This window comes from Phyllobates terribilis, unplaced genomic scaffold, assembly GCF_046119375.1.
Source record: "Phyllobates terribilis strain yellow unplaced genomic scaffold, ASM4611937v1 Scaffold_5__5_contigs__length_657084704, whole genome shotgun sequence".
Classification (NCBI taxonomy): Eukaryota; Metazoa; Chordata; class Amphibia; order Anura; family Dendrobatidae; genus Phyllobates; species Phyllobates terribilis.
The window spans coordinates 32,162,401-32,173,849 of record NW_027362765.1 but is presented as its reverse complement, the minus strand read 5'-3'; the positions used below and the strand labels follow the sequence as shown (position 1 = coordinate 32,173,849).

The 11,449-nt window shown below is 39.8% G+C and overlaps 1 protein-coding gene across 2 annotated transcripts in view; it reads right to left on the bottom strand.

Annotated features, from left to right (window-relative positions):
• Window positions 1-1,114: 1,114 nt before the first annotated feature.
• The window catches only part of LOC141271839 (uncharacterized), a 35,005-nt gene continuing 24,670 nt past the window's right edge, over window positions 1,115-11,449 (bottom strand). For both annotated transcript variants that reach the window (XM_073682024.1, XM_073682025.1), the window contains exons 3-7: window positions 11,233-11,412; window positions 11,026-11,149; window positions 10,845-10,942; window positions 10,574-10,664; window positions 1,115-3,155 (exon numbers count right to left, since the gene is read on the bottom strand). In XM_073682024.1, coding sequence (XP_073538125.1) covers window positions 1,825-3,155; window positions 10,574-10,664; window positions 10,845-10,942; window positions 11,026-11,149; window positions 11,233-11,412 — 1,824 coding nt within the window. In that variant the 3' untranslated portion in view covers window positions 1,115-1,824. The remainder of the gene's footprint in view (window positions 3,156-10,573; window positions 10,665-10,844; window positions 10,943-11,025; window positions 11,150-11,232; window positions 11,413-11,449) is intronic.

Sequence of the window (11,449 nt, the reverse complement as noted above, 5' to 3'; positions counted from 1 at the left end):
GCATCATCATTCTGAGAGCTGTACATTTATTTTTCTGACAAAACAGCCGTATGATGGCTTTTTATTTTTGGGACAAGTTGACATTTGTAGTGCTGACACTTTTTTGAATTCACAACTTTTTGATCACTTTTCTATTACTTTTTTTGGCAGTATGGTTAAATAAGGTACAGTCTTTGCACATTTCTTCTTTATTTTGTTTACACTGCTCACCATATGGCATCAATAATGTGACAGATTAATATTTTGGGTCATTCCAGACGTGGTGATACCTTCCTTTGTTAACTATTGACAGTGGCATTTAAGGGAAAAATCTTTGTAGCAGGCTGTCAGGGTGTTTGCCTTGAGTCACACACTGCCTGATATCCGGCTGCAATCTTTTTTGTGGCATCATTGAAAAGACCGGAGTCAGGAGAGCTGGATAAACTAGAATCCTTTATTGTGATTGATCAATTGATCTGTCTATACAAACAGACCAATCACAGGGATCGCCGACCGGGTCAAAAGCTAATTGGTCCAGTGTAAAGGCCCCGTCACACTTAGCGATGCTGCAACGATCCCGACAACGATACGACCTGTCAGGGTTCGTTGCTGCGTCACTATGTGGTCGCTGGTGAGCGATCAAACAGGCAGGCTCACCAACGATCAGGGGAGCAGCGACATTGTGGAAAGAATCTTTCCACGATGTCCTGCTCCTGGTTACCAGCCTGCTGAAGCAGGAGCAGGCTGGTAACCATGATAAACATCGGGTTACTAGGGGCACACGCGCACCTAGTAACCCGTTGTTTATCATGGTTACCACTCTGCTACGGTGAGCGGGAGGTTACCGCTCACTTTAGCAGGCTCGTAACCATGATAAACAACGGGTTACTAGGTGCGCGTGTGCCCCTAGTAACCCGATGTTTATCATGGTTACCAGCCTGATCGCTGCTCCCGCTGGTCACACACAGCGATGTGTGCTGACCAGCGGGAGGGCAAAGACCAAAAAATGGTCCAGGACACTTTGCAGCAATCAGCGACCTCACAGCAGGGGCCTGATCGCTGCAAAGTGTCACACATAGCGACATCGCTGGTGAGGTCGCTGTTGCGTCACCAAAACTGTGACACAGCAGCGATCTCGCTAGCGATCTCGCTAAGTGAGACGGGGGCTTAAGTTAGTGGCATTTCTGCGGCGTCTGGAACAGTAGCTTCCAGTAAACTCTCACCGTGCGATTTCATGTGGTTACAGATAAAATAAATCATATACAAGTACAATCAACTGTGGTAAGGCACCTCATCCCCGTATATGATTTTACATTAAGGGGTTTAAAAAAAAAGGATAACACCTGATGTTCCTACAAAGAAGGAATGGATCATACATGTGAAAAAATAAGTTGTAATATGAACATATTTAGAAATGTAAGGTTTATAAGGAAGACTTTGTTCAGACATGGAGATTGTGGATTGAAAATAATGAATGGGCTATCGCTGAGATTGAGAGTAAGGAAGAAGAGGGAGGAGAAAGTGTTGGGTATTTTTTGGAAAAGCTTGAGAAGTGTTGCAGTACTTTTGTTGATGTAGTGTGTACATAAATATTGTAAATGAGAATGTGAGATATTGAATGCACATTGAACATTGCTTTTTATTTGCTTATTGAATGACACATATTAGTAACTACATATTTTTAATTCTAGTATAAGATCTAAATTATCTTACCTTCTCTTTCTCATTTACTTCTATGACTATCTCATATGTCTTGTCCAATTTAACATTTAAATCTATAGTTTCTCCTGTGGGATTTTTTTGATGGCAACAAAACATGATTTTCCAGTAAATATTTCTCATCTTCTAGGTATGAAAAGGGCTCCTTCCTATGTGGAATTTTTGATGTCTAATAAGATGCGATATTCGGGTAAAACATTTGCCACATTCTGAACATGAATAAGGCTTCTCCCCTGTGTGAGTTCTCTGGTGTCTAACAAGATGTGATTTACGTAGAAAGCAAATCCCACATTCTGAACATGAAAACGACTTCTCCCCTGTGTGAATTTTCTGATGTGAAACCAGACTTGATTTATCTGTCCAACATTTTCCACATTCAACACACAAATATGGCTTCTCCCCTGTGTGAATTCTCTGGTGTTTCAAAAGACTTGATCTGTCTACCAAACATTTTCCACATTCTGAACATGAAACTGGCTTCTTCTGCCCAGTGTGAATTCTCTTATGTTTCAAAAGATTTGATTTATCTGCGCAACATTTTCCACATTCTGAGCATGAAAAAGGTTTCTCTCCTGTGTGAATTCTCGTGTGAATTACAAGAGCTGATTTTTGTTTAAAATATTTCCCACATTCTGAACATGAATATGGCTTCTCCCCTGTGTGAGTTCCTTGATGTCTAACAAGGTTTGATTTTTCTGTAAAACATCTCCCACATTCTGAACATGAAAAAGGCTGCTCCCCTGTGTGAAATTTCTGGTGTTTAACAAGATGTGAATTACTTGCAAAACCTTTCCCACATTCTAAACATGAATATGGTTTCTCCCCTGTGTGAGTTCTCTGATGCCTAAGAATATGTGATTTATCTGCAAAAGATTTCCCACATTCTAAACATGAATATGGTTTCTCCCCTGTGTGAGTTCTCTGATGTCTTACAAGATGTGATTTATTTGTAAAACATTTCCCACATTCTGAACATGAATATGGCTTCTCTCCTGGATGATTTCTCTGATGAGTCCCACAATCTAAACATGAATCTAAACATGGCTTTTCCTGCGTGTGAATCTCATTCTTAACAAGATTTGATTTCTGGTTAAAATATTTCCCAAACTTGGAGCAGGAAAATCTATTATCCTCGGTGTTAATTTTTTGTTGTGCAACAAAAGACAATTTGAGGGAAGAACCTTTTTCATATTCTGAACATGAAAATAGCTTCATTGTTGTAAGAGTATTTTGAGTTTTTACTCCCCATTTGTCAGTTTTATTTTTATTAATAGTCTTTGATGAATCAGACGATAGGACCTGTTTCAAAGGATCAAATGATAGATGTTTGCAGTGAAGGGATGATGGTATATCTGGTGTAATAGCATTCACTTCAGTTGTATCCTGTGTGACCTCAAGGTCATCTGATTTAAAATTTGAAGATGTCAGTTGTCCCTCTGATCTCATGGTACAGTCATCTGCCAAGAATAAACCCAATTATTATTTCTGAATAAAATATCCTTAAGTTATATATACACTGCTCAAAAAAATAAAGGGAACACTTAAACAACAGAATATAACTTCAAGTAAATCAAACTTCTGTGAAATCAAACTGTCCACTTAGGAAGCAACACTGATAGACAATCAATTCCACATGCTGTTGTGCAAATGGAATAGACAATAGATGGAAATTATTGGCAATTATCAGGACACACTCAATAAAGGAGTGGTTCTCCAGGTGGGGACCACAGACCACATCTCAGTACCAATGATTTCTGGCTGATGTTTTGGTCACTTTTGAATGTTGGTTGTGCTTTCACACTCGTGGTAGCATGAGACGGACTCACAGATGAAAGCAGGTTCACACTGAGCACATGTGACAGACATGACAGAGTCTGGAGACGCCGTGGAGAGCAATCTGCTGCCTGCAACATCCTTCAGCATGACCGGTTTGGCAGTGGGTCAGTAATGGTGTGGGGTGGCATTTCTTTGGTGGGCCACACAGCCCTCCATGTGCTCGCCAGAGGTAGCCTGACTGCTATTAGGTACCGAGATGAGATCCTCAGACCCCTTGTGAGACCATATGCTGGTGCGGTTGGCCCAACCATTCCCATTTAATTAAGGTGTATCCATATAAATGGCCCACCATGTATAGTTTTATTTACATATAAAATATCCATTAACATTGCATGTTATGTTACAAAATATATATTTTTATATGGTAAAAGCTATTTATTAACTATTTTGTATGGTTTCACTATATATTTATCAACACAGAAACACTTCACAATCTAATAGTAACTCTCAGACTAGGAACCCTTTTGGTTCTTTCTGCCTACCAAATATTGGAATAAAAAGCCACCAAATAATGTTCTGTAGCATAAAATGATACCAATAAAAACTTCCACTCATCCCCCAAATAACAAACCCCTACTCAGGTCCATCATCATTACATGGAAAAACAGGGTTTCCACATTATTGGTAGCTCAAGGGCTCTTGAAAAGCTGCATGGCCGTTCCAGCAAAGTCCGCTTTCACAAAGCCAAATGTCCTGCGCTCTTCTGAGCCTTGCAGTGTGCCCATACCACATTTAGCATCCATGTATTTGGCATTGCTGTAATGAGAAGACCCCACGTGACAATTTACGGTATGCGTGTCTCCCTGGAGCAAAATCTGGGCACTACGTGTTGGGCAATAAAATGGAGTATTTGCAATTTTCACTGTGCAACATCCACTGTGTGCTAATTTCCGGAAAGTCATATAGCAAATAGTTAGGCTCTAAATAAATAAGTTCCCCTCTGCAAACTAGCGAACTACCAACAACAAGCACAACAGACTGTATGGGATAAAAAATATATGATCTTTATTAGAAAATATTAAATATATAACAATACAAATATCATAGATTCAATAACAAATATTTAAACGTGATACAGAAGACAGAAAGCTCATGGCTAAACACCAACCCCACCTAATGTGGTCTAAAGCTGTCAAAGTTATAAGGTATGGTTACAAACGGTATATAGCATCACAGGCTACATGATATATAATATTTATTTGTATCATACCTATAATGCATGCCTAAATGCTCTCAGACATTGTCTCATGTTTTGCATAAAGTGCCGAGTACTACAGTTCATCAATTCATACATACAGTGGGTACGAAAAGTATTCAGACCCCTTTAAATTTTTCACTCTGTTTCATTGCAGCCATTTGGTAAATTCTAAAAAGTTCATTTTTTTCTCTCATTAACCCCTTAAGGACCCTGGGATTTTCCGTTTTTGCATTTTCGTTTTTAACCCTAGAACGCATACCTGGGGCCTCGCAGGCCCGCCCTGTTAATTGTTTTCTATTTTCTGCAAGATTACTTTAGTTAGAATTTTGAAACTCTAGGTATTCCTCAGGTATATAGTTGTTTGTCATTTTTGTTTGAGTTATTCCATGTTATTTGCATACGGGCCTAAAAGGCCCCAGGTATATGAAAATGTAGATTTTTATGGTCATGCGTTCTAGGGTTAAACGCTGTTAAATGCCGCTGTCAGAGATTGACAGCAGCATTTAACTGGTTAACAGCCACGGGTGGATCGCGATTCCACCCTCGGCTGTTGCGGGCACATATCAGTTGTATAAATCAGCTGACATGTGCCCGGTTCAGTGCGGGTACAGCGCCGGAGCCCTCACTGAACCGGGGGGTGATGGCCTGGGGCGTACTAATACGCCCCAGGCTTTAAAGGGGTTAAAGTACACTCTGCACCCCATCTTGACGGAAAAAAACAGAAATGTAGAAATTTTTGCAAATTTATTAAAAAAGAAAAACTGAAATATCACATGGTCATAAGTATTCAGATCCTTTGCTCAGTATTGAGGAGAAGCACCCTTTTGAGCTAGTACACCCATGAGTTTTCTTGGGAATGATGCAACAAGTTTTTCGCACCTGGATTTGGGGATCCTCTGCCATTCTTACTTGCACATCCTCTCCAGTTCCGTCAAGTTGGATGGTGAACGTTGGTGGACAGCCATTTTCAGGTCTCTCCAGAGATGCTCAATTGTGTTTAGGTCAGGGCTCTGGCTGGGCCAGTCAAGAATGGTCACAGAGTTGTTCTGAAGCCACTTCTTTGTTATTTTAGCTGTGTGCTTAGGTCATTGTCTTGTTGGAAGGTGAACCTTTGGCCAAGTCTGAGGTCCAGAGCATCTGGAAGAGGTTTTCATTCAGGATATCTCTGTACTGGGCCGCATTCATGTTTCTTTCAATTGCAACCAGTCGTCCTGCCCCAGCAGCTGAAAAACACCCCCATAGCATTATGCTGCCACCACCATGTTTCACTGTTGGGATTGTATTGGGCAGGTGATGAGCAGTGCCTGGTTTTCTCCACACATACCACTTAGAATTATCACCAAAAAGTTCTATCTTCGTCTCATCAGACCAGAGAATCTTATTTCTCATAGTCTGGGAGTCCTACATGTGTTTTTGAGCAAATTCTATGCGGGTTGTCATATGTCTTGCACTGAGGAGAGGCTCCCGTCGGGCCACTCTGCCATAAAGGCCCGACAGGTGGAGGGCTGCAGTGATAGTTGACTTTGTGGAACTTTCTCCCATCTCCCAACTGCATCTCTGGAGCTCAGCCACAGTGATATTGGGATTCTTCTTTACCTCTCTCATCAAGGCTCTTCTCCCATGATTGCTCAGTTTGGCTGGACGGCCAGGTCTAGGAAGATTTCTGGTGGTCTCAAACTTCTTCCATTTAAGGATTATGGAGGTCACTGTGCTCTTAGGAACCTTGAGTAATGCAGAAATTATTTTATAACCTTGGCCAGATCTGTGCCTTGCCACAATTCTGTCTCTGAGCTCCTTGGGCAGTTCCTTTGAGCTTATGATTCTCATTTGGTCTTACAAGCATTGTGAGCTGTGAGGTCTTATATAGATAGGTGTGTGCCTTTCCAAATCAAGTCCTATCAGTTTAATTAAACACAGCTGGACTCCAATGAATGAGTAGAACCATCTCAAGGAGGATCACAAGGAAATGGAGAGCATGTGACTTAAATATGAGTGTCTGACCAAAGGGTCTGAATACTTATGACCATGTGATATTTCAATTTTTCTTTTTTAATAAATTTGCAAAAGTTTCTACTTTTCTGTTTTTTATCAGTCAAGATGGGGTGCAGAGTGCACTTTAATAAGGAAAAAAAAAACTTTTTAGAATTTACCAAATAGCTGCAATGAAACAAACAGTGAAAAATTTAAAGGGGTCTGAATACTTTCCGTACCCACTGTATATTATAACCAAGGAGACCTATTGTCACAGACATACCTGTATTCATGATTGCAAAAATGCCCAGCAAAATACCAAGGTGGGTAAAGGGAATGCCAAGGGAATACCAAGGTGGGGGGAAGAAGCGTGTCTTTGGGTGTTCCCTTCCCCCACCTTGGTATTTGGCTGGGCATTTTTGCAATCATGAATATAGGTATGTCTGTGACAATATATGTCTCCTTGGTTATAATATATATCATGTAGCCTGTGATGCAATGTACCATTTTTAACCATACCTTATAACTTTGACAGCCTTAGACCACAATAGGTGGGGTTGGTGTTTAGCCATGAGCTTTCTGTCTTCTGTATTACGTTTAAATATTTGTTATTGAATCTATGATATTTGTATTGTTATATATTTAATATTTTCTAATAAAGATCATGTATTTTTTATCCCATACACTGTGTTATTTATGCTCACTGTTGGTCATTTCCGGAAAGTGCCTGTGCAGTCAAAATAGTCAGTAAACTATGGAGGAAGGGTATAATATCTAAAACTGAGTCACTTTATAGTGTCGTCTACTGCTTTGGGTTTCTGCCATTCAGTCACATTAGGACTTTTGCAAATGGTGCCAACAAACTATTCCGGCAAAATCTGCAATCCAAAAGCTAAATGGCACTTCTGACCTCTGCCGTATACCCAAACAATGCGCTCCATTTTTTTCTATTAACCTTTGTGAAAATGAAAAAATTGGGACTGCATGAACATTTTAGTGAAAAAATTTACTTTTTGGTTCCACTTTGTGTTACTTGCTCAATGTTGTTTTTGATACTATGAAGAGTGCAGTTTTCTAAAATATAGTCCCCTCAAAGTAATTTGGTACACCAAAAATAGGATTTGTGAATCTCATTGAACATATAACAACTTGCTGCTAAAATTGAAAACTATTTAACATACTTAAAAAAAAGATGTTTGAAAAATGCTGCGGATGTAAAGTAGAAATATGGTAAAGGCTATTTATTAACTATTTTGTATGGTTTTACTATATATTTTAAGGACATAAAAATGAATAAGTTTGAAAATGATGAATATTTGGAAATGTTTGGCATATTTCTGATATTTTTAGATATAAATGTAAAACATATAAGCCCATCTTTACCAGTAACATACCGAGCAATATGTCACAGAAAAAGACATTTTCAGAAAAACTGGGATCTGAAGAAATATTCCAAGGTTGTCACCATAACACCTATATGGGGCACATGTCAGATTTGAAAAACGAGGTCAGTTTAGAAAAACAAAAATTATTGAAACTCCTATAAGTCCTGACCAGAAAAGTAAAGAAAATATTCGTTTTCCCCAAATTCGCAATTCCGGAGTGATTGTGCAGTAGTTTTAATTCCTTTGGATCCAAAAAAAATCATGAAATTCATGACGTAGAGTCATTAAAGCCATCAACCACGCACAGCTTAACCCCTTAACACAGCTGAGCCCGCACTGAACCAGGCACATGTCAGCTGATTTCTGCAGCTGACGTGCCAGCAATAGCGGCGGGTGGAATCGCGATCCACCCGCAGCTGTTAACCAGTTAAATGCCGCTGTCAATCTCTGACAGTGGCATTTAACATCGCCTCACCGGAAGCATGCCATTAGCCCCGCCTTCCGTGATGCCGTCACATGATCCAGGTCACCGATGGGTTGGCATGACAAGCCAGGGTCGGCAGCAGACCCCTGTGGTTGTCATGTCCTGATTGCTATGAGCGCCGCCCAGTGGTCGGCGCTCATAGCAAGTGAGCATTTTTGCTGCATACAAGCGATCTGCTCTTCGCCTGTATGCAGCAGAGCAGATCTGACACTGTTGCTTCTAGTCTCCTAGGGAGACTATAGAAACATTCAAAAAGTGTAAAAAAAATCTTTTTAAAAATAAAAAAATATATAAAAGTTTAAATCACCCCCCTTTCACGCCATTCAAAATAATATTTTAAAAAACCCACATACACATATTTGGTATCAATATAAAAAAATAATTAATCCGATTAGTAAATGGCGTAACTAGAAAAAAGTTCTAAACACTAGATTACGTTTTTTTGGTCGTCGCAACATTGCAATAAAATGCAATAATGGGCGATCAAAACATCGGATCTACCCCAAAATGGTATCAATAAAAATGTCAGCTCGATGCGCAAAAAATAAGCCCTTCCCCGGTCTCAGATCCCAAAAAATGGAGACGCTATGGGTCTCGGAAAATGGCACCATTTTTTTTTTAGCAAACTTTGGATTTTTTCTTCACCACTTAAATAAAAAGAACCTATACATGTTTGGTGTCTATGAACTCGTAATGACCTGGAGAATAATAACGGCAGGTTAGTTTTAGCATTCAGTGAACGTGGTGAAGAAAGAAACTGTGGAATTGCATTTTTTTGCAATTTCACTGCACTTGGAAATTTTTTTCCCGTTTTCCAGTACACAGTATGGTAAAACCAGTGATGTCGTTAAAAAGTACAACTCGTCCCACAAAAAATAAGACATCACATGGCCATATTGACCAAAAAATAAAAAGGCTATGGCTCTGGGAAAAAGGGGAGCAAAAAATGAAAACACAAAAATGGAAAATCCCAAGGTCATTAAGGGGTTAAGGATATATCATGTGATAGGTCTGACTTTTTTTGTTTAAGTTATCGCATTCCTCTCTGAAGTTAGTCAGCTCTTTTTTTAAAATAAACTGAATAGTCAGGATAAAGGGAAACTCTGTTGTTGTAGAGAAATTCACACTTGGCCCTCAGTGCACATTTCATGCTGTCGATCATAAAAGAGAAGTTTAGCCACAAAGACTGGACCTGGTCTTGTAGGACCATATGAGCACATTCAGCAGCACAGAAGAGAAGGTAGATTCACCCTGTAAGATATCAGGATTCTAGGAAGGTAACAGCATCATTACCCTCCGCTTTCTCTTAGAGGCCTATTATACGGATAATATTTTTCCCCATGATTGTGGTTAGCACATTCTGTTGACTGGATTTGTAGTTGGGAGATCTGAGTAGCCAATAGTCAATGTCTTCTAATAAGCTGTAAGCTCTGGGATAAACAGGTCTCACTCCAACAGAAGAACTTCCAATGGCCAAAGTAACAAAGTAATTGGAACAGTTTTGGGTGGAGCAGCATGTAGTGGTCTAGTGGCAAAATGGTGAGGCCACGACTATGATATGGCAGTACAACATTACCGATAAAGTAGCCAATTAGCAAAGAAAATGAGGAGCATAGAAACCCCCAAAACCATACTAGAATAAATCAAATGTCCTCTTTACCATAAAATGCTAAATTATTTATTGAGATACATTCATTGTAAAACTAAAAACAGGTTTAAGTAACAACATTCAATTGAGTGGACAAATAGTGAATGAACAGGCTAGTGACATAATTTTGCATTTTAAGGTAAACTGGACATCTGATTTTTTCTACTGTATTTTTTCGGGTTTCTATGCTCTTTATGTTTTTTGTTTATTGGTTCAATCGTTTTGGGAGTTTCTCTCGTTTGGGACCATGGTATTTTCTTTAGTCCATGATTCAATGTATGTATGATTAAGTAGTCATAGTCAGTGACTGAGAAGAATCTGTGACTTCTCTGCATTTAGTGGTTACTACTAACCTGGGTAGTCATATGTAGGAATCTCCTCTTTACACCGCTCATCACCCCTCACATATGTCTCTGTAGTATTAATATAGGTCAGATCTTTACCCTGAAAAAAAATATTGTGAAAGTCACATCTATGATCAGCTCTAATCCTGCCACCTCCATAGTTCTCATTACACAAGTATAAAACATATAATACTGGTGGATAAAACAAGACTGAACACAAGACCTTCACAGCCGTCTACACATCATAGGAGAGATCTCATGACACCTTCTCTCCATCTACCTGATGATCCTGAGGAACATTGGGATTTTCTTGTTTACAGTCCTGTGGAAGAAGAGGACGGGGACATCTCTCTGGTGTTGTCCACTTACTGGATAGATCTGGAGGAAACACATACAGGGACTGAATTCATTCTTTACATACAGATAATTAGAGGCCATGTGTATTTAGTCCTGTTTATTACCTGGTGATGTGAGGGGCTGGGGAACCTCCATCGTGACGTCCTTGTACTGATCCTTGTGTTCTTCTAAATACTCCCACTCCTCCATGGAGAAATAGACGGCGATATCCTGACACCTTATAGGAACCTGACACATACAATGATACAGTCATCCCCCCGATCCCTTCATAGCATTACTGTATAATGTCCCAGCATTCCCAGCAGTGTCACCTCTCCAGTCAGCAACTCAATCATCTTGTAGGTGAGTTCTAGGATCTTCTGGTCATTGATCTCCTCATGTATCAGGGGGTGAGGTGGAGGCCTCGTGATTGGGCTCAGGGGTCTTTCCCATCCCTCAGACACAGGAGCCTGACAGCGCTCACTAGAGGTCTTCTTCACTACTGTATAATCCTGGTTATGGAGAGACACATTAATAAATCTCACTACA